The 27,639-nt window shown below is 48.1% G+C and overlaps 1 protein-coding gene across 7 annotated transcripts in view; it reads left to right on the top strand.

Annotated features, from left to right (window-relative positions):
• Positions 1-27,639, top strand: part of PLXNA4 (plexin A4) — a 523,648-nt gene that overhangs the window by 407,344 nt on the left and 88,665 nt on the right. For all 7 annotated transcript variants that reach the window (XR_001887846.1, XM_017885083.1, XM_017885085.1 and 4 more), the window contains 4 exons: positions 12,061-12,184; positions 12,917-13,070; positions 14,242-14,341; positions 16,807-16,921. Coding sequence is in view for 6 of the 7 variants with exons in the window: in XM_017885083.1 (XP_017740572.1) it covers positions 12,061-12,184; positions 12,917-13,070; positions 14,242-14,341; positions 16,807-16,921 (493 nt within the window). In the remaining variant the exon portion in view is untranslated. The remainder of the gene's footprint in view (positions 1-12,060; positions 12,185-12,916; positions 13,071-14,241; positions 14,342-16,806; positions 16,922-27,639) is intronic.

Raw genomic sequence — 27,639 nt, 5'->3', positions numbered from 1 at the left:
GTGTGTAGCACCTGAGGACCCTCCCACTGCTGTCAAACACCCATCAGCTGGCTGTGAGTGCACTTGGGCTAGAGTCACTGGGTCAGTAAAGCCTGGCCTGAGTGCTGGCCACTTGCCAACATGCCTCCTTTTGTGTGGCTCCATTTTATTCTGTAGAAGAGGGAAGAAGGCAATGGCATTATAGTGGAGGTAAACGGTAAATAAACCAAGGGGCAGGAATAGGGCTCAAACAACCAGAAAGCTGAAGGCTTTTCTTTGGGGATCTGAAGACCCTTGCCATCAATACCTGGAGAAGCCAACAATGGTTGGACCTCACTCTGATGAAATTTGGTTCCAGTCCAGCTGTTGCTGTTTCTGGCCAACACCTGAAATGTGCCACTTTGTAAGCTGGATCCAAACACTATAAATTAAGAAGAAAAACTTTATTCTTCCTACTAAGAACCTGAACTACATGTGACCAATAACATTTACCAATAATTTTCAAGTATAAGAAGATAGGGGTAGGATCTTGTCTTCTCCCCTCCCCTTTGCAAAGAGTGCCTCTAAAAGTTAGAAACACCCTCTTAAACTCGAATACATCTCTGGGTGGCAGTCTCAGGCATAATGAGTCCTTGAGTTCCTTAGGGGAAGGTCTGACATCCCTCAGGTAAGTTATAGTGGAAAAAAGTCAACAACCACTGAGCTACACTGAAGTATACATAACTCAGTCTACAGCCATGCCACCCTGAATGTGCCTGATCTTGTCTGTAATATACATAACTCACAGACAGATCACAAACTATGCACTCAAGTGTATAGAAAGGTTGCATGGTAACAGAGCAGGGCATCCTAGGAGTGGCCAGCATAGAAGAGGATGGCAGAGGTTGCGTTCAGAATGCAGATTGGCTCAGATCAGATCCGAAGAGTTTCCTGAATGATACCTTGCAAGGCAGACAGGGGACAGTTTTCTTTGTGTCACCCAGTGAGGCCTCTCAGGAAGAGACTATGCTCTAAACTCATTGCCTTACTTGGGAGCCTTGACTGCCCTGTTTTCTGCTTGGTTGAGGATAGCTCTGCAGTCCTGGCATGGGGCTTTCTTACCTGGCATAATTCAAAGACAGTCAGAAAATCTGGTCCATCCCTGACACTCTATGCCCAGTGGCAGTTTCCATGTCAGCTTTGGTCTCTGCCCACAATGCTGTCCCAGCCCCACAGAGCATGGAGCCCTGTGAACAGAGAGGCTCCAAAGCTTACAGAAGGCACCAGAGGGGCTGTGAGAACCCCTACCTCCCATCCCCAGGGCTGCAAGGTAAGCAGACATGAGAGGAGGGGGCAGAAGACAGTACTTCCTGTATGGCCTCAGTTTCACCTTCTGTAACATCATACCTGCCTCCTGTCAAGTAGAAGAAAACAGGGATGGATAGAGGCCAAGGTGAAGTCTGGGAGGTTTGTGAAAGGGGCCCTCAGCCTGCATGGGGAAGCCAGCTGCTCCATTCTCAGCATGGCATAAAAACAGCCACAGACATGAATTTTGGGCACTTGCCCCCAAGTCCAGACTCCTCATCCCAGCTCCTCCTCTGTGAATTGGACATGGTGACGCCTATCTCTCCCCTGCCTCACTGAGTCACTGGTGAATCAAATGAGATGGTATGAGGACCAGTGCCTAGTGGGCTGTGGAGCACTGGGAAATGTAGTGTAGGGTGGGGCAGGAATGTTGACAAGGCTGGGGAAGGACTGCGAGCTCGTGATGACCCGCCTCTTGTGACTCTGCTGATCCCTGGTGACTTTCCAGATGTCTCTACTTTAACTGCATGCTTCTCTTCCTGGGGGGTTCCCAGCCTTTGTCTAAATGGTGGGTGTTCCTCCTAGATCCTCCTCACCCCTTTAGTCTGGTGCCATGTTTTATTCCAACACTTGCATGTCTTATTCATGTTTCCATGTAGCACCAGCCCTTGTTAAGCTCTCAGAATGTAGGAGCTGTGCAAGTGTTGCTCTCTTTATGGTCATCATTGTCTGCTGCTGCTGCTGCTGGCACCTCCTTGCTCAAGAAGCCACAGTGGAGCCAGCGAGTTGAAGCACTGGGGGACACTGGGAAGATTACTGGAGTGGAAATCGGTGGACTCAAGTTCACATGCCTTGGAAACTTGTTGCGGGGCTTTAAGCAAGTGCAGTCAGTTCTCATTGCACATGGTAGATATGTTCCATAAAGTTGCCGGAACACACAGTTAGTGAATACCAAGCCACTGCTCCTAGGAGAAATACAGGGTTAGGTTCCTGGGAGCCTCTGGTCACATTTTCATCAACAAATCCATCTATAACCTTGTTTTGTTTGTGTTTTTGTTTAAAGACATCTTACTTAATATATATCATTGATTTATTAAGGTTGACCTCACTGCCAACAGCACTGTAACACATACCTGAACAAGGCTTATCCAACACAGCTATTTTCTCCATAAGGTACACCATGGCCTTCTTGCACTCAAGATCATTAGATAGCCCTTTAGCACTACATTCGGGTACTATTTTAAACAGAAAAATCACCTGCAAAATTAGAAAAATGTGGCACTAAATAGGGCTTGAAGAGGACACTTGTTTATAGAGCGAGAGCTAAAACAAGAAGCTGAGGCTGCCTCGTCCCACCTCAGCTGGCAGCATGTGTGCCAGATCACTCAAATTTTTCAGTGCCCTGTGCGTGTCCACAGATACTGATTTTTGTCACAAATAAACATTAGCAGTTAGTTGAATTTGCAAGAAGATTCCACGATAACTCTGTATGTCAGAAACTTGGCATCCTTGTTTCAAAGAGGGAGAGCAGTACCTTCTCAGTGGTGGCACGAGGATAAAAGTAGGTGATTGATATAGGATGTTACAGAATTCCAAGATGCTCTACCAGGGCAAGGTGCTGTCATTTGTAACCTTGAGCCTCCTGGTTATGTCCATGACTTGATGAAGGCAGACACAGGTATAAGAGTTGTACCAATGTATCTGGTAAAGCCCAACTCTTCCAGGAGGACAAAGCTCAAGAGCCTCCATAGGCCAAGGCTGCCTGCCCACTGAGACACTCAGTAAATCCATCCTCCCTCCCTCTCAGAGTTATGACCAAGAAGAGCCGCCTGGCCCACATAGGGCCACATCCTTTTCAACTGTAAGAAGGTGGGAGAAGAATCTTGTCTTCCCCCGTTCCCTTGCAAAGAGTGCCTCTAAAAGTTAAAAAGACCCTCTTAAACTCGAATACGTCCTTGCTACAAGAGCAGGCACCCTCCCCATCTCTGAGTGGCAGTCTCAGGCATGAGTCCTTGAGTTCCTTATGGGAAAGTCTGAAATCCCTCAGGTATGGATTTCTGAGGTCCTGAAATCCAGGTTCTAAAATCCGGTCGTGGATAAGTAGAGTAGGTCCCTGGATTTCTAAGATGTTTTTAGTAAAGGTACAATTTTAGATTTAGATGGAATCAGATGCACAGATCTTAAGTGTACAGCTTGAAAGCTTTGACAAAGGCAAACAACACCCCTGTAATCCACATGTCTATCAAGATATAGAACACTTTCTTTATCCAGAGAGCTCTCTCCTTCTTCTTCCCAGCGGGCCTTTCTTCCCTAGTTCCTCAGGTTCAGGTCAAAGCCAGATATTGCTCCTCCTTATCTGCCCTCCCTTTCACTTTTCGTGAGAGTAAACTGGACATCCATGGCTTGGAGAGACACTTGAGGAAGTGGACTCAGCAGGAGAGAAAGGAGAAGGCTGGTGGCTGGCAGTTCAGTGCAGGAGACTGAGGGCAGCCAGAGAGAGCCTATGGATGCTTGCTCTGAAAGGTATCAATTTTCTAGGGAGTCAAGTGGAAAGAGTGGGAGGTTTAATTGCTTCCAGGGAGTGCTGTGTCCACACTCACAAATTTGTCCGTAGATCTCTCAGACCTGCCCTTCTCCCTCCATGCCCAGCAGTGTGCCAGGCTCAGTGATATGAAGGCAACTCTGTTAGGTCATCTCTGCCCTAAAGCTTTTGGGGAACCAGGCCTTGGATTCAGGGTGGGAGTTTACTGGAATCAATGCATTTGTTCAGCCCCCACCATGGGCAAGACCCCGTGCCAAGTGACTCAGTCACTTGCTAAGTGGCCTCAGCAAGCCTGATCTTCACTGAGGAAGACCAGAACAGCAGGAAAAGGGTTCCTCGAGGTGTCAAGAGAAATTCATTTTCTCAGTCATTTTTGCCAGCTTTCCCCATGGTTGGAGTGAGTGAGGTGGTGGTAGCATCAGGAAGAGAAGGGCAGCAGATGGGTGTATGAGAGACAGAGACAGACAGCCAGCAAGAGAGGAAGAGGGAAAAGACAGAGAGAGGGGTTGAGAGTGAGCACATGTGACTGAGCTGTGCAAGGGCAGGGCCTCTGTAAACGGGTGGCTCATGTGGCTGAATGGGCTGTTTGTAGCAGCAAGGTCACAGGTGGGTTGCCCAAAATATGCTTAAGAAAGGCTCATGTAATTTAAATCCTCTCTCTTGTTACTCTCAATTGTCATGAAGCACTCACCTGCCAACCTGGTAGTACACAGGGTCATTCAGTCACTCTCTTTTGCAGCCCCTGACCCCGGCCCACAGGCTTGCCCATCTCTGATGGCAATGACAGCTTCAATAATGCTGAGTATTGAGGTGGCCCTGAGTTTTGAGCCTTTATTCCTTGTTCCTGAGCTGACCCATTCTGACTTGGGTGAGGGTAAAGGAAAGCCTTCGCCCTATCACAGCTATCTCCTGTCGTGGGCCAGAAACATTTTCTCCAGTGACCAGGCTTGGCAGGTCCCCAACCCCCCCACCCCATCTTCCCCTCCCATGGCTTCATGCCCAATCAAAGAAGCCTGTCTCAGTCTCAGCAGGTAATGAGATCCTGCCCAGCAGACCCAGCCGCATCGATTGGCCCAGACATTACCTTTCTTAAGAAAAGTCATCAGCGTCACTCCTGGGAGGCTCATGTAACCCAAGACATCACAGGGGAAGGATAAGATCAGCTTTTCTAAAGTCTCCCTCTCACCCCCTCATGACCCTGCCTCTTCCCATATTTCTTCTGTTGGAAGAATGCCCTCCTCTGGATAGGCTGGCAGGGGTTACTTTTCAGGAGTCATTCCTATTCTTTTCTATATGGTTTCTTCCAAGATGGCGAGAGTGGAAAGACAAGAAAGGCACTGCTTTTCAGAGCAGAAAAGAAGAGTTACAACTTAGTTACAACGAAGGACCTGTCTATGAACAGACCCAGTCTGGGTTTAGTTTCTTCAGCTCTAACTTCATAGCCATGCTATGAAAATTAAGGGAGAGGACCTGCATGAAACCCCTCGCTGGGCCTACAATGCAGCAGGCCCTCATGCCTGAAGTGGCCTAAATGGCCATGACTGTGGGAGCAAAGGCTGGAGGTAGACCCCAGTGCCTCCTCCTGGCCCCCCTCCCCTTCCATTCCTCTCCCTCCCAGGACTGGAGGGCTGTGGCTGGTGCTGGAGCCAGCCTACTGTTGGGAAGTCTTCCTCCCCTTGGAAGGCTTCAACCAGCCATGCCATTGTCCACTTAATGACACACAAGCTGATTGCAAAATGCAAGCCCTGCTTTGCTTCACCCAGGCATATCTCACAGCCTTGCTGTCTCCTTTTTTAAACCTATATTCAAAGGCTACTTAACACTAATCTTCTAGGTCAATGATCTCTCCTAGGGCTGCTTGCACAGGGCCTACACAGTCATGAGGAATGGTTGGTGTCCACTTCCACCCAGCAAACTCCTTGCAGTCTGTGCAAGGAGGTTTTCCTTGACTCTTTGCCAAAAAACTATCAGCCTCTGATCCAAAGGAATGAATCCCAGACTAGATACTAGTACATTGGAATTTTCCTCTCCACGGCTTAGCAGAGACATAGTATGACTTAAGGAAATGGGCCTTTTCTTTTTTAAACATGCCCCTGCCACCCCAGCCCCAATACACACACACACACACACACACAAAACACATGTTTCATGACCAGAGAATGATAAGTTAAAAATGCCATCTTCCCATATGAATTAAAAAAGCCCTGTGGTCTGCTCAAGCTCTCAATGTCCCTCCCAGTCTAATGACTTGGATCCCTGTGGACAACCTGAGGAGCTGGCCTACCTGTGAGGCTTCACTTCAGACATACACACCACACCCATCTTCCAGCATTCACACACTGCATTCAGTCACGCTGCACTGGGCCACATAGGATGGAACAGCCCAGCCTGCACAGAGCAAAGTGCTTCCCTGCACCAAGCCTACTGGACTTGGTGACATTAATGGACATGAAGACACCAGGCTGTTGGATAAAGTATAGTGTAAAGCTGATGAGAATCAACTGGAGTCATCGTTGGAATGTGTCTCAGGTAATAGGCAGTGTTCTCCTTTTTACTGACTAGATTAGAAAGAGAATGGATTCGCCTGTGGCGATGCCTTTGCTGTCTCCTTTTTCCCTTCTCCTGCCTTTCCCTCCCTCTCCCTCCCTCCACTCCTGCTCTGCTCCACACCTGTTCTTTACTAACCTCTCCTCAACCTTAGTAGAAAATTAATAGGCCCTAATAGAGCTAGCCACTGATGAAGAAAAGAGAAAGACAAGCCGATTTCACTTTCTCTTTTGGCAACTGCTACATGTAATTTGGTTTGGTTTGGGATCATCTGGAAAAAATGAACATTTCCAGGTCCTTTTTACCTCTCATCTAAGGTTTTGTTCAATAGATTGTTCATTCAAAGCATGGCTACCAAGGTCAGAATCCAGTCAGGGACCCAGGGCAGAACATGGCTTCTCAATGCAGGCTGCAAGCCCAGCATCTGAGCTAATTGTGGTGGGACAGGATGCCTTGGTTGCCATATAAGCCCAGAAAGGTTCTTGGGCCTCCACTTAACCCCTGAACCTGCTGGTTTCTGCTAAGTTCTATGCCCTCCTCCTGTAGGGGAGGCATGGATAAATCTGATTCAGGTGCTTCTTAGGTAAATTTTGGGTCTTTAGAGATGGCAAAGGACCATGGATCCATTTGCCAGCAACTGATGGCAGAGGCAAAATTACAGTAGAATCTTGAGCTTCCTATCTTGGGATTCATCCTAAGTATTTACATGGCACAACCCAAATACTTCAAGTTCCATGAGACCGTGGTGTCAGTCACTGGATCCTAGAATTGTAACATTGAAAGGACTCACCTGGTCTACCCCTACGTATAAGGAACCTCTTTCACATCCACCTGCCTAGGAAGGATCCTGTACTAGCTACTCCACTTCCTCCAAGCCACGCACATCTATCCATTACTGTGGTCATTCTCAAGGAGGACAAGGATTATGAATTAGGAATTATAGTCTCTTCCCTTGTCAGTGTCCCCAGATGTGATGACAATGGCCAAAGCTTCCAATAATCTCCTAGTTGAGTAGGCATTCTAAATTCTCTTAACTTTTCTACTAGGTCCGCTGGGGAAGGCCCTCACCCTACCCCCTTCTTTTTCAATCTTCTCAATTCTAAGCACAGATGGTGCACCTTAAGCATAGGTCATGGCCAATGTGAAAAGTTAAGGATTGGGGATCATCCGCAGGGAGAAATAAGGAGCAAGCTCTGATGTCTAAGCCTGGTAAACACGTGCTGGAGAGCCCAGGAAGATTGACCCAGCATCGGCCTCTCCAAGCTTGGAAGCTCACTCAGGCTGGACTCACAGATAGCCCTGTTTCCAAATTGAAATTTGTTTGCCTGGCCAGCGGCACTGGGAGTTAATATTTCTATCGCTGTATTTGGGAATTAATTTCTAGAGCACTTAATCACCACCTCTCTCCCTCTCCCTCACCCCCTTCCTTCCTTCATTCCTCTCCCTTCTAATTTTCCACTTGGCTGGGAATTCTCCAGCAGTGAAAGTTCAGGCTTACGGGAGGGCGGAGGTAGCTGCTTCATTAGAGAGGATAATCTCATTGGAACCACTGGCTTGAATAATAACCCCTTCCAGGGGCCCTAGGGCCTTTCTCCCCAAGGGCTTTTTGCACCTTTGATCTAAGACTGGAGAAGATGAACTGCAGAGAAGTGGAATGAGGAAGAGAGGTCAGAGGAGGTTAGCAGGGAGGGACTCCAGCTCTGGGGGTCTGATGTATCGTCTTGGGGTCAGCTTCCTGCTGGCCATCTGAATGTTTGTATTTGGAGCGGGAGTGACATTGGCATGCAGAGAAGAATGTCAGAAAACTCCAAGTCACACAGCATATGCACTATCTAAATTCGTATCAGCTCCTGTTTTCCTACCTGGGAAACGGATGAAGTAGGGGATTCCTTCATGTCAAGGGGCCTGTACAGTGGAGCTGAGGGACATGCTTTAGGAGTACCTGAAGCCTCTTGGAAGGAAACATCTAAGCCACTACCCCTGCCTCTCAGGTGATGAAATAACAATTTGCTCTGGTTTCCAGCTCTGGTCTGGGCTGTTGGGAATCACAGTCCTAGAAAAGCCGAAGTCCATTCCCTTGACAGACCCCAGAAGAAACCAGCAGGAATTCATGCCTCCCCTTCCATTATCCTATCATATTTAAGGTCAATTGTCTGTGCTTTTGGACATTTGTAGCCTCCACCCTCATGAGTCCTGGAGGATAGTAGAAATGTCAAAACATCTCTGGCTCTGACCTTACACTTGACTTTCCACTAAGATAGCTGAGTTCTCAGTACCCTTTGACAGCTATTAAGAAAACAGAGCTATGATCCAGACCATTCTTTTAGTCTTTTCTCCCTCCTGGTCTCTGGGCTGTCCTTTTCCTTTATTAAGAGGAAAAGTACTGCAGTCCTGCCTTTCTTTTGTCTTTGATTTGCCCCAAGGGCCAGTCATGGAGAAGATCTGTGATTCTCTGGGCGGGGCATGGTGGCTCACGCCTGTAATCCCAGCACTCTAGGAGGCAGAGATGAGTGGATTGCTTTAGCTCGGGAGTTTGAGACCAGCCTGGGCAACATGGTAAAACCGGTTTCTACCAAAAAAATACAAGTTAGTTGGGCATGGTGGTGTGTGCCTGTAGTCCCAGCTACTTGGGAGGCTGAGGTGGGAGGATGGCTTGAGCCCAGGAGGTGGAGTTTGCAGAGAGCTGAGATTATGCCACTGCATTCCAGCCTGGGCTACAGAGCCAGACCCTAAAAATAAAAAACACTCATTCTAAAAATAAATAACACATAAAAAATAAAATCAAATAAATCTGTGGTTCTACATCAGCTACAGTTTGGAGAGGTCAAATGACGATGTCAGAGAGGATAAGATGATAATACTAGCTAACATTTATGAGGGCTTACTATGAGCTATGCCCTGTCCTTAATGCTTTACTCACATAATCTCATTTAATCCTCATAATAACCTTATTAGGTAGTTACTGTTTTGCCCCCATTGTATAGATGAGAAAGCTGAGGCACCAAGATGTTAAGTAATTTGCCCAAGATTATACAGTTAAATGTGATATTTAAAATTGTAAATTACAGGTGGCTTCCCTATAAAACCTAAAATTGGGGGATGGTGATGAGTAGTTCCTTTGGCGCTCTCAGGAGCAGTGACAAGATGCAACCACATGAACTTTGGAAGCAGCAAGCAATGCAAGTAGAACTTGTCTTGAGATCCCCTGAGCAAACACCTGTGTGCCACCCCTCCCTCCCTACCCCTGGAAGAGAGATGGAGTCCTGTCTTTTCTATCCGAACCTCTATTTGGTAACTCCAGGTGATGTTTGGCCTGGAAACAGCTCTGCTTTTCCCTCTCTTCATAATTTAATCAAAGACATTTTTCAGACCTACTGATTGCTCTTAGAAATAGGAACTTCAAAGTTGGGGAGTCAGTGAATAATTTAAGCCCGTACTAGCTCTCTGGGTCTGCTGTTAATGGGAGTAATAACACTATTAATAGCGATGTCAGTGCAGACACTCTGGAAAAGTCCATAACATTAGCTTAATGGCTGAAGGTAATGGAGTCCTCGCAGAGGAGCTGGCCTGGTAAATTAACTTCCAAGTCTTTTAGGCAGACACTCTTGTTGCCATCGGTCAGCTGGAGCAGCAAGGAAGTGCCACGGGGATGACCACACTCACTCCTGATCCTTCACTCCTGGGAGGGTGTTTCCTAGAAGCACCCTGGAGAATTTATCTTCATCCAACAAGTTGCAATAACACTCAAAGTGCATCCCAGTGCCAGGCAGAAACAGCGATTAGCCTAGACAAAAAGATCGAGGGGAAAATGTTTGAATTGCCCTAAGGACACGAAGAGGGCACCAGGATGGTGAGAAGAACCGGCTTAGTCTGCAGCAGGGGTCTGCCCCTCACTCCTCAGTCTGGAAGCTTCAGGAGGTAGAGCTCCATAGTGGAGCACAGGCTGCAGGGTGCGTCTGTGTCCCAACACGTCCTGACAAGGTGGGGTTTGTTGCAGCATTGTTATGAGACTTAAACGCTAGGCAGTGTAAACCCCATATCACGTGCCTATTAATAAGCGCTCGTACTTCGCAGCCATAAATGTACTGTTCAGGGTTGTTTTTCACTTTCGCATTGCACATCCAATCTACTTTGAAGTCCTGTATTCTGTCCCTGTGTCCCTCCATTTATCCCATCCTTAGAGGAACAGCTTCAGTCCATGGCCTTCAGTGATTTTTCCTTCATTTGCTAGATTCTCCTCTCAGGCTGTCCACCCAGGCTGTCATTCTTGCTGTGGCCAAAAGTGGGAGGAGAAACCCCCATAGCTTTCCCTAAGCCTGAGTTACCCCAAGAGCAGCTCAGGGTATCCAGGTGCCCCCTTCCCTCATCTCCTTGCCCCACACCATACCTGTCTGCTTCCTGAGACAGTTGTTCCCTCCCCAAGTCTCCCTCCCCAAGGCTCCCTCCCCATGTAGATTCCCTATCCCTGACTGTCCTGTGTCCTAATAAACTCCTTGCCTGGGGCTCCCTCCTGCCCTGCAACAGCTCCTGACATCTTCCTTCCTCTGCAAAATCTTATCTCTTTAATCAAAAGAGATCAGCAACTCTGGAGTGACTTCCCTGCTCTCATCTTCTCTCATCGTGTCCCTCTTGAGGACCCTGCTTGACCCCACCCCATAATAAAATCTGTAGTCCAGAGTTTCCAAATCATGACCACTTGGTGAAGCCCTATGTTCACAAAGTTCACCTGAGTTGGATTAAATACTGCTCCCTGAAATTCAGATACCTCTGTGCAGTGACCTCAAGTGATGCCTGCATTTGGGGGAGGTCCATGATTTTCATATGCATCTTTCACAAACCTTCATCAGCTAGGACTGCAAGGTCACACTGGTCATGGTCCACCTGTGACACCATACACTTTGTACAACACAGAGCACTGAAGAGTAACAGCAAACCTTAGATAGAGCCAGGATTCTGATCCAGAGCAAGCTTTTAACTACAGTTTTTAGCTCCTTTGATCCTTCCTTCCCTCTCTCTCACCTGCCTACTTGAGGGGATTCCAAAATAAATCAAACATAGCTGCTTTTTTTTTGAGAAGCTCCTACTTGGTAGAAGAGGGCTGTACTTAGCCCAATAATTGTCATATAATCTAAGAAGTTCCAGGCTTCTTAAAGTAGGAGACTCCAAGGTGCTATGAGATCCTAGGAGGAAGCTCTTCACTTTGCCTAGGGTGGGAAGGAGAGATTGCAGGTGCATTTTGAGCCATGACTGGAAGAAAAAGTAGGAACTGGACAGGTGGAGAAGTGAGGAGAGGGAAGTCCAGCAGAAGAACTGGCATGTTCAAAGGCAAGGAGGTGTATTTTCTATATGAAGAAAACAAATCTCAGGTTGCCTAAGGAGGGGAAGGGAATGGCAAGGCCTAAGGATGTGCAGAGAGGGTGAATAGACAGAACTGTGCAATTCCTTATATGAGTTTGGAGAGGATGAGTAGAGTTAGGATGACTCTCAAGTTTCTGCCTTTGGCAAGAAGTGATTGGAATTGCCATCTTTTCTACATTTGGGAATGATGGAGGAGGACCAGGCTTGAGGAAGGACACAAAAAGTTTAGCTGCAGGCACATTGAGTTTGGACACATACTGGGAGCTGCTGGAAATGCCTGACCTCAGCATCCGGACCTCCCTGGACCAAGTGGCCATCTCCTGAGTAACTCGAGGGTATGTCCTTCCTAGCTGCACCCGGAAGGAGCGGTGTGAGCGGTCCAAGGAGCCCCGCAGGTTTGCCTCAGAGATGAAGCAGTGTGTCCGGCTGACGGTCCATCCCAACAATATCTCCGTCTCTCAGTACAACGTGCTGGTAAGGGTTGTGGGGGTTGGGGTAGGGTCCAGGGATGCAAGGAAAACTCTGTCCTACCAAAAAGTGCCTTAGCCCAAGGCCTCTCTGGAGGACTGGGCCAAGCCTGGCCAGCAGAAGCAGCTTGAGAGAGGGGTGCAGGATATCAAAGAATTAAGCGTCCATGGGGGGATGCAAGAAGGGGACAGGGACAGAACTATTGGGGAAGAGACTCTATTCATAAAGAGTAGAAAGGCAGGGAGCACCAGCACCAAAAATGATCAAAGGTGACAAAAGGTGTTGGGAATGATATCTTCAACTATAAAATGGGAAAGATGCATGTAGAGAGAGAGAAAGGGGCACAGGTGACTTCCAAGTTCTAGCACTGGGCACTTGGTGGTTGGTGTTTCTGTTTTTCCAAAATAGGGCCTAATGGGAGAGGTGCTCCATCAGCCACACCTCAGTCCTGCCCGATGTTCTCTCACCACGAAAATCCCCTCAGCATTCTTGTTTCCTGGGGCCAAATCCATTTCGATCCTAATGAGGTTTCTTTTGTCTCTGTCTCTTTGCATCTCACCGCGGCCTCTGTGCTGCTCTCCTAATAACTTGAGTCTCTTCTCCATGTTAATATTGCCCCTTGCTTGTCTTTGCTTTGCCTGTGATCTCTCTCGCTCTCCCACTTTCTTTTTTTATTCCATACCTGTCCTTTTCCCATTTCACCCTCCTCCTTCTCTCCCCCTGCCTGGCTGTTCACAGCTGGTCCTGGAGACTTACAATGTCCCGGAGTTGTCAGCTGGCGTCAACTGCACCTTTGAGGACCTGTCAGAGATGGATGGGCTGGTGGTGGGCAATCAGATCCAGTGCTACTCCCCTGCAGCCAAGGAGGTGCCCCGGATCATCACAGAGAATGGTGAGCATCCCGGAGGCACAGCTGAGTGGCACGTCTTCCTCCTGGCTAGATGAGGAGAATTCAGGACAGATGTGGGGGAACTGGGGGAGCCTACAGGCAGGGGAGGGTCAGAGGAAGGGGCATGGGTTGGTGGGTGTGTTATGGGAAGAGGGAGATGAAATCTCCCTCCACTGTCCTTGGCATTGACTGTTACAGCCCTTCTGTCTCAGCCCTAGGTTAGCCCCCAAGAGTCACCCTCATCCTGGGCAAGGAGCAGCTGCAGAGAGGGTGGGGAGGGGCAGGCCAGGACAGCGGTTAAGTTCAACCTGCTCCACTGGCTTGGCAGGTCAGTGGAGGAGGCCACTGAGCAGGTGCAGGGATGCTCACATGGCCGGTCTCTGACCCTGGACCACTGCCTTCCCTATTCTGCCCTCCCAGGTCTCCCCAGAGCTTCCTGTTATTGGGAGCAAGCTGCCCCAGGAAAGACAGCAGTGGGCAGAGGCTCCATGCTGGTGAGGGACAGGCCCAGCCTGGGCAGATTGATTCCATGTTGTCCCTCCCATTTGGGCTTGTCACATTTGTTCGGAGCTGATTGATTAATGAGGCTCTCAGGGAAGGCAAAGAACAAGGCTTGCAGTGGGGGCCTAGGGTCAGGGTTGTGAATTAAACATGGGCTGCAGCTCCTCCCTGGCGCCAGCTGAGGATTCCAGGGTCTCCCACCCTGGTGGAGCCCTGAGCGCCCCCAGAGGAGGTAGTGTCAGAACAGGGGCTCTCTTTACAAAGATGGGGAATGAGCTCATGCATACACACACATACATGCAAAACCTCTTGTGCAGTTTGTGGCAGCATTCCTAGAAGTCTACATATGTGTTTCTTCTGGTTATGAATCAATTTTGTGAGTCTGGCCAGTATATCAGGCATGTGAATGCACATTTGAATTCCTGGCAGTGTGCATCTGTGTGTGTACACGTGGAAGAGGGGAAGTGATACAGTGGGCAGGGAGAATAGACTAGAACTGCCCTCTGCAGCTGCTCTCAGGATTGTCCTGGGACTGGATCTGCTGGGTCAGAGCCCTGTTAAACCAACAGCACCCTGGGGAGCAGGCTCCCTTTTCCAGCATGTGTCACTGGTCAGGGAATCCTTGACTTGGGGCCTCAGCGTTCTCCGACCCCTCAGCCATCTCTCCTCATAGGGGACCACCATGTCGTACAGCTGCAGCTCAAGTCAAAGGAGACTGGCATGACCTTCGCCAGCACCAGCTTTGTCTTCTACAATTGCAGCGTCCACAATTCGTAAGTGGCCCTTGCCTTACCCCACTTCCTGTTCCTGGGGTCAAGGTTCATCCAAAGATCAGAAAACCCCATCACTGTTCCCAGGGAATCACCATTTAGAAGCCCCAGAGGAGATCTCCTTCACCCTCTCTCCTCTGGTACCCACAGGGTTAATGGAAAGAGACTAGAAGAGCAGAGAGTGAGAACTTAGGGAGTGGGGCTCTCCACATCCCTAGCGCATACATCTTCCCTGACATCAGTCATTCTAACTCAATTCCATCTCCACCATCTGTTGTGGGATGGTGCATCCCACGTGAAGAACAGAGAGCAAGCTGCATGGGCAGAGGAGGGATCTGAGGGAGAGAGGCCCTGATGTGTATCCAGGACAGGGGCAAGTGGTCTAACCACTCAATCGCATGCTCAGCTCCCCACAGGCCCCTCAGGCCAGGTGGGGACAGTCTGGTAAGGGCCAAAGGGAGGCAGAAAGGTATGGGGTTGGGAGACTCTGGCTCAGGGGTCAGGAAGACTGACTCCAGCTCCAGCTTTGTTTGACTTAAGCATCTAACTTCCAGTGGCAGGTGGCGGGGGCAGAGACTCTGGCTCTGCAGCCGGACCAACTGGGAAGGTCAACCATTCTGTGCCCCAGTGTCCTCTATCCACAGGGAAATCGTAGTGCTCCTTCCAAGGGTGTCACGCAAATATTTACCAACTGACATGGCAGGAGCACTGTCCCATCAGAGCAGTCATTGGCTGGGATGCTGTGCTTGGCTGCTAGCCCTGAATATCAGCTCTACCTACCCCACAGGACAGCCACAAGGGGTAAAAGGGCCATGCTAAGGAGAAGCATTTACAGCCATGTCTGGCCCAGTGTTTAGGCACCACACGTGTTCTTGCTATTATTAGATTATCTTTTCTTTATCAAATGATGGGGTTGGACCAGGTTGTGAATGGGCTAGCCTGTTTTTCTTTTCACCATAGAAACCTAAACTGAAAGTAGGTGTGGATGCCCAATATACAGAATAGATGGAAGCAGGAGCTTCTCTAATTAAAGGTTGGGGGGCCTGGAACCCTTCTAGGAGCCCCACAAAACTACACATTCTCCAAAGGAGCTCTATGGCATCCCCAGAGTTCCACAGAGCAAACTGTGGAACCTGACCTCAAAAAACCCTGCTTGCTTTAACACACTCCTGTTTTGCAATCCATTCATGACATGACAAGAGACACTGGGGATCTAGGCTAGTGGAATTTTAGGGTCTATTGATCTGCTTATGGTAGCTGTGAGTCTAGAGCTTAGCTGTCTTTGGGGCCCCAAGTAAGAAGGCATCCAGCCCTCCCAGACAAAAATGAGTTGCTCTAGCCCTGGGACTCTCCTGTTGCCTCCTGTGACAGAGCTGTCCCTGTCTTTACCAGACAGAGCTGTGCCTGTCTTTACCACTCGGTGGCCTAATCCCTCCATCCTCTCTTTCCTCTCTGGGGAAGCAGAGTAAATAAGTGAAATCATGTGTGAAGCTTCCATTAAGCCCATAAAATGATTTTAAGCATCTCCTATGTGCAAGGGAATGTGTTACTCATTAGACGCGGTGGAGTCAAAAATCAATGCAACACAAAGACTCAATCCTTACCCTCCAGGAGTTGATGGCCCTTGGACTAGTAGAGGAGCCGGACAGGTAATGGTGAGATATGACACAAGATGGCTAGGACTGTCCCAGAGATTTCAGCCAAGAGATTCACTAGAGAAGGGCCCAGGGTGACCAGCTCTTCCTTGGTCAAGCAGGTAGTCAGGTGGTGGAAAGAAGAAATGGTGCTCTGGAGGGAGGGATGGCTTGTGGGGAAAGTGTGGCCTATTCATGGCCAAAGCAACAAACCTGCATTGGGGGCAGTGGTCATCGACACCGTGAAGGACATAGCCTGTATGGAGAGGCATTTGAGTCTGGAAAAAGGAACCATGTTGGGCTTTTAAGCAGTCAGGAGCTCCTATAAAATTGCCTTGGTTTCCTGGGGTAAAGGTGAGGGATGGGGTTGCCAACCACGGAGGAGCCATCGTAGTGAGTGAACAGCCTCAGTCACTTCCTCCTGAGGCAAGGTGGCTTCTCAGCAGCAGAGACCCAGAGTCCATTTGAATACAAACCTAATCTTTTGTTTACCCCAACTCTTAGGTCTCTCTACACAAGCCCTCTGCTCCAGACCTTATCATTCCCTCTTTTGAAAAGGAGGATGTTATCCCATGGAGATGGAGGAGGGCTAATTTGGCCTTGGGGGACCAGGGTTGTCAGCTACATATGGGAAAGGAAGGAAACCAGAGACCATTAGCTTCCTGAGCTCTTGGGGAGTAAAGGGATAGATGTGCATAAGATCTGCCCTTGCTGCGCATTTCACGGTGGTTTCTCTGAATACTAAAAATGTTTTGCTAGATCCTAGAGACTCAGGCCCTCTGCTTTGGGCTCATCCAGGTTCTTAGATTTGTGCCTCCCTTCCTCTGTGCCCAGGTGCCTGTCCTGCGTGGAGAGTCCATACCGCTGCCACTGGTGTAAATACCGGCATGTCTGCACCCATGACCCCAAGACTTGCTCCTTCCAGGAAGGCCGAGTAAAGCTGCCCGAGGTAGGTCCCTGGCAGCCAGAGTGGTGAGTGCCTCTTGTTGTGAGCATGGGACACAGAAGAGAGACATTCCCTTAAGAGGAGAAACCAAAGGAAAACCGTGCAGGACCAACCCCTTCCTCCTGACTCTTAAGGGTCCACTTTATAAAAGCAGGAAATATGCCAAACTCTGTGCTGGGACTGTGGGTTCTGGATCAGCCCTGGAGGTTCTGTTACAGACAAAGGTGTATTCCAGGTCATTCCAGCAAGAAGGATCCTCCACACACCAGATGGGTCCTAGAAAGATTCCAAAGAGATGGGTATGTTAGTGTGTCCTAGAAATAATTGTGGGTACACAGCAGGACTGTGTCCAGACTCCTCAGCTATTCCTCAGGGCACTGTTGACAGAGGAGAACTGCGGCCCCCAAAGAGGGCAAGTTGAGTAAAAGGGAGAGAGATGAGAATAAAAAAATGGTCAACTTGTGAGCTAGAGCAGAGGTTTTCAAAGCATGGTTCCCAGACTAGCAGAATCTGCATCAGCTAAGAACTTGCTAGAAATACAAAGTCTTCTGTTCCAGCCTAGGCCAACTGAATGAGAAGCTCTGGGGGCAGAGTGCAGCAACTTGGGCTTCAACAGGCCCTTTGGGCTTCAACAGGCCCTCCCTGTGGTTCTGATGCTCGGACCAGGTTGAAGAATCACTGAGATACTGTAGGCTAAAATGTGACCTTTCTATTTCCTCTGAAGTTTTATTCTTCTTGAACATTCATCCTCACCGCACCAAAAATACTTTCTGCCTATGCTGTTATCTCTCTTAGAATGTCAGAGTGTGGGCAAGGACTTCAGGGATAACAGGTATACCTCTGGAAAAGTCTGTTGTTCAAATACGACAATGTTTCTTGCACTCTCTCAGCCAGCACTGGACTCAGCAGTCTCCAGCACCTTCCCCCCCACCCCTAGTCTTGGGTGTATCTTTCAGATCCCTTTACACACCACACAGGTGTCATGACCATGTGGCCAGCACCACAGCTGTGAGAGAAGGGACCTGTCCAGGTGCAGGAAGCATAGGGGATTTGGTGGGGGGAGGGGGCAGGAGGGGCATTGAGAGAACATACAGGCCCATCAAATGCCCTCCCCATTCCAGACTCATACCCCACTAAGAATCCTACCTTTGGCCAAACCCTCATGGCATGAGAGAAGCTCTCTTTTATCTGAGGCTGAAAGGGAAGGTCAATGTACAACCCATGCTAACATCTGCTGCATGGGGCTCCCCTAGCATGGTGGGTATGACTGCATTGTGCTTAGCCATCAGAAAATCCAGGCCCAAATCCCATTTTTCCCAAGTCTCAATGGCTGAGTAGGAGTTCTATAGGTGGACAGTAAGAAAGGTGATTCATTTTAGAAGTAAAAGCAAGGAGTGGAGACGTCAGGGGAGAGGATGGTCATGATTGAGTAACAGACAAGGGGAGCAAACAAGAAAGAAAGAGTAGAAATTTGAAAACCTTCATTAAGATAATGAGAATGGGCCGGGCGCGGTGCTCAAGCCTGTAATCCCAGCACTTTGGGAGCCGAGACGGGCGGATCACGAGGTTCAGGAGATCCACCATCCTGGCTAACACGGTGAACCCCGTCTCTACTAAAAATAAAAAAATACCGGGCGACGTGCGGGCGCCTGTAGTCAGCTACTGGGAGGCTGAGGCAGGAGGAATGGATGTGGAACCCGGGAGTTGGAGGTTGCGTGAGCTGAGATCCGGCCCACTGCACTCCAGCCTGGGCGCAGAGCAAACTCCGTCTCAAAAAAAAAAAAAAAAAAAAAAAAAAAAAAAAAAATAATAATATAATAATAATAATAACAATAATAATAATAATGAAATGACTAGGGACCTTTGAAAGCCTCCACATAGCTCAAATGTTTTGATTGCATTTTGTTCTTGGGCTTCTTTGCTAGATAAAACCTTTGCTAGATACACTAGTCTGGAAAGCTGGTGAGAGGCTGAAAACCTTTGTCTCAGCTCCCATGAAGTTCCTTGCAAGTTTCAGACAGAAATAAGAAGAGATTATGAAAGCCTCAGACAAAAGACCAACTCCCTCTCCATGGGAATCTGTTCATGCCTGGAAATGGCTACTATGGATTCACAGTCAGGAAAAGAGACCCTGTCCCTTTATAGGGAAAGGGAGGAGAGTGGTTGCACCTTGGATTTTATGTAGGAGTGTGAATCTCATACTTATGTGTCAGTTCTCTACTTTAAAAAGACAACATGGATATAAAGGTAATAAGAGCGATGTGAGTCAGGCAGCAAGGGAATGTCCTTGATAAAAGGCTGTACAGTCTCATCAGCCTGGCTGGGCCTGTCTTGGGGTGTGGTTTCATGAGCAGAAGGACTGGTTGACACAGCAAGGCTGGGGACAGGGATGTGAAAAGAATCCTTTTCTTGTTCTGGTCTGAAACCTGCAAATAATTTGATGGGAGTTGAGACAAAGTGGTTCTCAGCTTCTCTCCAGCTTTCCAGACTGCCGTGTTTGGCAGAGGTTCTATGTGCGGACAGGCCCAAGAGTAAACTGAAAGCAAAAACAATTGAGCTAGCTGGTGGATTCTGAAGGCCTCTAATCATTTAATTACCTTGCAGGAAGCTTTTGAATTTCTGCTTTTTCTTTCTTGTTTGCTCTTCTTGTACCACATTTCTTTCTTTTAAGTATAGAAGAGGAGCCTCCTTCTGTTGCTCAGAAAGAGGGGAAAAGAACCAGAAGAGAATAAAATAAGGCCAGGCATGGTAATCCCAGCACTTTGGGAGGCCAAGGTGTGAGGATCACTTGAGCCCAGGAGTTCAAGACCAGTCTGGGCAACATAGTAAACTCTCCCCAGTAGAAAAATATTTTTATTTTTTTCTACAAAAAATAAAAATAAGTAAGTAAGTAAGCTGGGCATGGTGTTGCATGTCTGTAGTCCCAGCTACTTGAGAGGCTGAGATGGGAGGATTGCTTGAGCCTGGGAGATTGAGGCTACAGTGAGCCACGAGCAAGTCACTACACTCTAGCCTGGGCAACAGAGCAAGATCCTGTTTCCAAAAAAAAAGAAAAAAAAGTGGATGGGGGAAGAAGAATAAAATAAGAGCCCACCGTCTTTCCCAGGGCAATGCAGAGATTTTAGAGGAATGATGGCTTCAAGTACCCGGACTCCAAGCCAGTTGGGACACCCCTCAATACCTGACACAAGCAAAGACTGCCACGGATTCACAGCATCTCAGAGGATGGGATGCCAGGGCCACGGAGAAAGGAACTAGTCTGGAGGAAGTGGCCCAGAGAAGGATATGGAGCTGTATGTACTAACCTCTTGCTGCCACACTGACATCCTCTCCATTTCCCGTGAGCCATGGTACGGTGAGCCTGGCAGGCCATGGCAGGGAGCGGCTCTGGGGTAGTTTGGAATCGCCCATGCCTCCTTTATCACATGGAATACATTTTGGCTCCTCTTTACCTTGGATGTTTATTTATTCTAAGAAAAAGAAGCTCTACTGGGGTGTTTCTGGTCCAGGCTTGGAGGTTGCATTCTACCCAGCTCAATCCCAGGGCCATTTTGAGTGTCAGCATAGAGGTGAACCAGAGTTGGCCACCTGGTGATGGTTGTTGTAGCATCTTCCTAGTGAATGTGGCAAAGAGGAAACAAGAAGTATGTGTGGACTCCTGACTGACTCCAGCCACGTGGGGTCAGTGAAAGGAGGTCATTGTCCTCAGAACTCAAAAGACAGTTCCTGGCTGCTAGTGTAAATATGAGGATTTTTTTATGTTGTTGTTTGATTGTTTGCTCTATTTTTACATTCTACATGTACTTATTTTAGCAATGTACAGTCATGGGCTGCTTATTGTTGGGGATACCCTCTGAGAAATGTGTCATTAGGCAATTTTGTCATTGTGCAAACATCATAGGGTGTACTTTCACAAACCTACATGCTGTAGCTTACTGCAAACCTAGGCTACATGGCCTAGCCTATTGATCCTAGGCTACACACCTGTGCAGCAGGTAACTGTACTGAATACTGCAGCCAATTATAACACAATGGGAAGTATTCGGGTATCTAAACATATCTGAACATAGAAAAAGCATGGTAAAACTACAATATTATAATCTTATGAGACTTCTGTCCTATATATAGTTTGTCATTGACCGAAGCATCCTTATGTGGAACATTACCATATATGTTTCTGGGAAGAGATAGTAGCAGGAGTAAGGGGTAAAAAGAAAACTACCCAATTAAAAGGTGATTTTGTGGAAGCCTCCAGAAACCTGTGTGCTGTCACTACTCTAGGGGAAGAGCTTACTGACAGCACAGTACTCTGAAGTTTTGCTATGATTTAACTGTTCATTCTTCATTACCCTAAGCATTTCAGCCACACTCGAGGCATTGTGAGAGGTTTAAAGGTGAAAAAGATCTATGGAGATCTGTGTTTAGAGATCTATAAAATTAGGCCATTGGTCTACATCATCTCTAAAGTTCTGTCATTGTAGGTAGAAAGAAGCTGGAAAGTCCCCAAGATAAATCCATGCCCAAAAAATGGTCGGGGGGCTGGCAATTATAGGGTGACTGTCAAGTCAAGGCTTAGGTCAACCATCTTTACCTAACAGGGTGGCCCATACCCTCAGGACCTGCAGTTCCACTGAACATCCAGCCCAAGGCCCACCCTCTTGGAATGAAGGTGTACCCAGGCCCTGGTGACTCCTCTGGAAACCTCTGGGATTTTCATTTCCTTTTACCCTTTGAGTGAGGGGATGCAGACAGTGTCCTTTTGTTAGCTAAGAGTGAGGCTGACAGGTGGCTTTTCATCTACCCGGCACCATCTTGCATCTCAGGAATGCTTTCATCTGTGTGTCTTCCATTTCAACAGTAGCTTTGTTGACTATCAGGGATATTGAATTACCTTTTTTTTTCCCTGAACAAAGAATGCGTTCAGGTGAAGTTATTGGTCTGGAACAGAGAACTAGTCAATCGTTGTTGTTATTATATTAATGGCAAGTATTCCACCATAATTACAATTATTAGAAATAGAATGCCCAATAACATATGCTGTTTATGGTAACTATATTCCAGTTACAAGGAATGATTTTGTTTCAACTAATGATGGCATTGTGATAACAGCCCTGGGCCTTCAGATCAGCTGCCAGAGCCTTGGGTAGCCATTAACAAAGCCATGCCCACCCCTCTACTGAGCAGGAGCAGCCACTGGTCCCCAGATGGCTTCAGAATCCATCCCCAGCTCCTCCACAGGCCAACCTGGACCTCCCATCGGGCACACACACTTAATGATGATGCTTGAGGAACAAAGGTGAACTTCTTGCAAAAGCAAATTCATTGGCAAGAATTTGTCCCTGATGGACTATTTTGTTGTTTTTTCTCATCTAAACTGAAAAGCAAAGTGAGTTGCTGCTGAAGCTGTATTCTCTGGGCACCAGACTAGAGAGGCTTTGCAAGGAGGGTGAAGCACATCTGGCCTCCAGGTGTGCAGGTTCACCGAGGAGGCTCCCAGGAACGCCTCTCCTCTTGAAGTTCAACCAGCCTGCCTACTCCAGAGAATAGCTGTAAGATCAGAGGAGGCAAAATGAATTCTATGTGATTTGCAAAACTGTGTTTGAAAGCTTCTCCCAACATCCCCTAATACCCCAACACCCTGAAAAGAAACTCAGAGCCAGGATGAAATCTGGTATCAAAAGGATCAAGTCTTCTCCAGGACTGAAGACCCAACAAGATTGAGAAAGTCCTAGCTCACGGGCTGCTACTTGCCCCTGGTACTGAAATAAGCCCCATGCCCTGAAACAGGAGCAGAGCAAGGGCATTGACCCACTGACTGGACTCTGGAGGGAAATCACCAACCCACTCTGTCAGCAATTCTGCTTCACTTCTTGCAGGGAAGGCATTCCTGGGATCCAACCCAAGGGAACAAAACCATGCCTGCCGTGCCTTTCACCCTCCTGTGGAAAAAAAAAAAAAAGCAAATCCAGCTACAGAACATGCTCCCCACCCATGCACCACCCCCACTCCAGGTATTCAATTACTGGGTTGCCATTCCTCCAGACAACTGCACTTTCCATCAATCTTGCCTGCCCCTCCCCACTTCAGGTTATGGGTATTTCCTTTTTATATTATTACTTTGCTCTCTCTATAAACCAGCCTGTCGTAGATCACACTAATGGCATTATAAACTTGGGGAACAGCAAGAAAATATATGATGCGTTACATTTTTGGGCACCGTGGTTCTGAGAAGGTGAGTATAAATTTGGGGGGTTGGTTGGGGTTAGGGCTGGCTTGTCTTTGGGACTAATGAAGGCTGAGGTGACTTGGACGGAGGAGAGGTGACCTGTAAATCATTTTTTCCTTAGTTGCCCACCAGGTCCCTGTTCTTCCCTAGAGCTCTGTTTTCCCCAGTCTTGCTGTAACAATAGGAGAATTAGAGCCCTTATTTTGTAAACACGCTGAGGGCTATAAATTCAAGGGCCTATCACCCCCATCTGCAGGCAGCACCAGCCCTGAAAGCAGCCTTTTCTCTCCCAGCTAGGCTGCATTCTTTATATCCTTGTTCAGTTATTTAAATATGCAATGAAACCTCTGTATAAAGCAGTCACTAATGTGCTGGACATGGCGGATAGAAAGTCATCGTTCTCGCTTTTATACTTTGACTTCGTGTTCCTGTCCTCTGCAATTAGCAGTGCGATTTGTATTTTGTGTGCGTATCAGTGGAGACCAAAATGTTCATGGGGCTGGACAGTTGACCTTCGTCACCTCCTGAATGCCAGGCCTTTAAAGGTGTGCTTGTGCCTCGAGCCACTGCCACTTCCAAACCCCCTGCATTCTTAGAACTGCAGAATGTAGCCACAGGCAAAACAGCCTCCGAGGGAGTCTGGTTCTTCTGGCATGCATGTGTCTCCATAGAATCTTGTTAAATACAGGTGTTTTCCATCCTCCAAAAGCTGGCCCTTTCAAATGGTAGTTCAGAGAAATGGCCTCCTTCAAAAGAGAAGGGCAGTATGTTTTTGAGGAGTTTTGGATGGAAGCTGGATAATCATTTGTGGATAAAGGTCAGTATGGTGATTGGGTGAAAATACTGTGCTCATCATTGTCATGGGCACTGAGTGAGGTAAATAGTGTCCTTAGTGTCTTTATCTAGAACACAGGAGTGATCTTGTGTGTGTGTGTGTGTGTGTGTGTGTCTGAAACAATATAGTACATGGAAAATATGTTGAAGGGGATGGAGGTAGTGGAATTGACACTGAATTGAATGCTTGTACCAAGTTAACCATGTCAATTAGAATCGCAGCAGTATCCCATGCTGCCTGTCAGAGCCAGTTACTCAACTGGACAACCATACCAAATTGCAACATACCAATTATTAAAATATTAAAACATGTCCCTGCGGATAGGTGAAGAGCCACCCCTCGGAGGCCCACTTCCCCTATACCTCCAGTATTCATTCATTGGCTCATTGAATGCCACATTTTGAGCTAGTTTTGCAGGTGTGATTATCCGCATTTTAGAGGTGGGAAAACTGAGCTTCAAAAAGATCATACAGTTCTATATCCCAGATTATCAGCTGGGATATTAATAGAACTGGGACTAAAAGAAAAACAAACTGTTCTTCTCTATACTTAATAGCAAATGCGTGGGGCCTTTTTCTACACCAAGCAATTCTCCAATCCTCGGTGCTACCCAAGAAACCACTTGGGTAGCCTAGAACTCAACTCATTTCTGACACTACCTGCCCAGAGTGAGCATTGGCTCTCACAAGTTAAAGGGCTCAGTCCGACAAGACTGTCCCCATTTCAGATGCCAGTTGCAAGTCTGAGGTTGTCCCCTGCAGTTCTGACCCACCAGTTATAAGTCAGGGGCTCCCACAATCCCCTCCTCAGATTGGATAATTTGTTATAACAGGTCACAAAACTTGGGGAAGCATTTACTTACATTTACTAGTTTCTTTTAAAGGGTGTTGCAAAGGATACAGACAAACAGCTGGATGCAGCAATGCCTAGAGCAAGGTGTGGGAAGGGGCACTGAACTTCCTTGTCCTCTCGGCACCACTCCCTCAGCATCGCCACCTGTTCACCCCCAGGGAAGCTCTCCAAACCCCTTCACTTAGGGTGTTGATGGAGGTTGCTTTATGTAGGCAGTTGAACTCAGTCACCAGCCCCTCTCCCTTCCCCAGAGGAGAGGGCTGAAGTGCCACCCTCTAATTACATGTGTGGATCCTCTGGCAACATACCCCCATCCTCCAGGAGTCACCTCATGAACATAAATTCAGGTATAGTGGAAAAGGGCGTACTGTGAATAACAAAAGATGCTCCTTTTCCCCCAGTCATTCAGAAAACTCCAAAGGTTTTAGAAGCACCATACCAGCAGCCAGAGGAAAAGACCCAATATATATTTCTGATGTCACAATATTCCAGGGACTACACAATTCATCGAATCCAAACCAACCTCTTCATTTTATGGGTAAAGAGACCCAGAGGGTTTGAGGGGCTTGCCCAAAGCCAAATGGCTGGCAGATCTCCTGTCTCAGGACACATGGAACGTGCAACTTTACGATGTCACTTCCCAGAAGCGGAGGTTGCTGTTCGGGGAGCAGTGGCCAGAACTGGGACCTCCCTGCCAGTCCCCCTGGTGTTTGGGACACTTAGAGCTATTTAAGTTAGGCAGACTTATCCTAAGATGTGAGGCCCAGAGGACTGGAATAAGTTGGGTGGGAACTGCTGGGGTATTTGCAGAAAATTGCATGGAGGCAGGAGCAAAGGAGATGGGTCTTTTGGAAATGAGGTGGGAAAAGGGAGCAGATGAGGGACAAGATGCCGGCTGGGTTGGGAGGAAAGGACAAACATTTGCTGAATGTCTGCTCACTCTAGGCCAGATGCTTTATATGTGTTAGTTTATGGAATCCCCAAAATGGTCATTTGGAAGAGGAATTTTCAATCCCTATTCATCGTTAAGCCAAGCAATGATGACAGGACTTGTTCAAGACTCTGAAACTAGAGGGGGAGGAGGGAGACAGACTTACTCTCATAGTTACAGGATTCCCAGCCAGACTCCTGCTGGGTGATGAGCCTTCAAGGTGAAGATAAAGGTCTGGGTGCCCTGAGTCCCTGGGCCATGAAACAGGGCCTCAGGCTCACGCCCTGGAGGAATATGAAAGTTTCTCTGAAGTTTCCCTGGAGTGTCAGATCTGTAGGTGATTTTGTATCTGGAATCTCAGCACAAGGCAGGTCAGGATCTGGGATGCTGGGGTGGGAGGAAGGGGCAGGGTGGTGGAAGTGGTCCCTTCATGCCTTGTTGCCTAGGGAGAAATTGCCATTTTACATTTCAATTAGGAGGGACACTGGGGTCAATCAGCAGCGCCACTAGAGGGAAATGTGCCCAGCCCAGCCCTGGGCCTCTCCAATTATTATTAATGAACTTACTCTCAGAGCTGCCAACCTTTTTATATGCAAACTAGGCCTTTATGGGGCTACTGATAATCAGGACTCATTAGATAACTCATCACAAGTCTCACTAAAAATCTTACAGGGGACGTGGGAGAGAGGCATTTGCTGCTGCCCATGTCCTGGACAAGAACAGTCCAGCCCCCAGGCAGGGCTCCAGCCCAGCTCCAGAGGGTTTTACAGCTCCAAGTCCCCTGGACTTCAGAGGGACCCTGGCTGACTGACCAGCCCATCCTGAGGTGGTCCTGCCCATTGCTGGGAACTTGCCTCTTTCATGAAGGGCAGAAACTTGGTGACTCAGGCAGTTGGCATCTGAGTTCTTCAGCTACCAGTTCATCTGCTGATACTGAGCCCTTCTTTCACCTCTCCTCGCCTCAGTTTCTCCTTTGCAAAATAGATGGGGTCCATGAGGGTAGTCAGAGGATTCTGAGATTCTAGTACCCTCAGCGCCTCATTTCTGGGTGGCAACATGTGGATGCGGGAGGTTGAGGGAAGAGGTTCCGGGGCCTCCTGGCTCTCACTCCCAGTGCGACCAGACCCAACTCCCTCCAGAGACTGTGGCAGGAGGGAGAGTCAGGCTCCTTCCTGCTTCAGGGGAGGGGAAGCTGCCCAGGGCTCAGGCAGAGGGAGGGTGGAGTCAAGTGGAGCCTGGACTCACAGCAACCCCACTCTCAAGGATCTGCTCTCCTTGAGCTGCCAATATCACTCTCCTCCTACTCCAGCTCTGATCTCCATCTTTTCCACAAATCGCTTCTTTCCTTTGTGTCTCACATTCCCACCTTGCTAGAGCAGGGACTGAGGGAGCGACTGTGGTAGGCGCACAGGATGGAGCTGCTAAGACTCTCCACAGGTGGCTACCTGGCGTCTCCAGAGACCCACACGCTGTAGAGCCTCAGACCACACGCAAGGTGAAGGCTAAGACCAAGGCCCCTGTTCTCTTCCTGCTGGCCCACCTCCCTGCTGCTTCTCTTCATTGTTTTAGAATGGTGACAAAATACACATATCATAACATTTACCGTCTGAACTGGTTTTAAGGATATGGTTCAATGGCGTTAAGTACATTTCACATTGTTGTACAGCTGTCACCACCATCCCCAACTGAGGTGGTGTTCCTGTCAAACAACTACCCATCCTGCCTCCCCTTAGACATCACCATTCTACTTTCTGTCTCTATGAATTTGACTGCTCAAGGGACCTCCTACAAGTGGAACCCTGCAGTATTTGCCTTTTTGTAGCTGGCTTATTTCACTTAGCATAACATCCCCAAGCTTCATCCATGTTATAGCAGAG

The sequence above is a fragment of the Rhinopithecus bieti genome, unplaced genomic scaffold (assembly GCF_001698545.2).
Source record: "Rhinopithecus bieti isolate Rb0 unplaced genomic scaffold, ASM169854v2 scaffold_13262, whole genome shotgun sequence".
NCBI lineage: Eukaryota > Metazoa > Chordata > Mammalia > Primates > Cercopithecidae > Rhinopithecus > Rhinopithecus bieti.
This window is presented reverse-complemented; position numbering and strand designations above follow the sequence as displayed.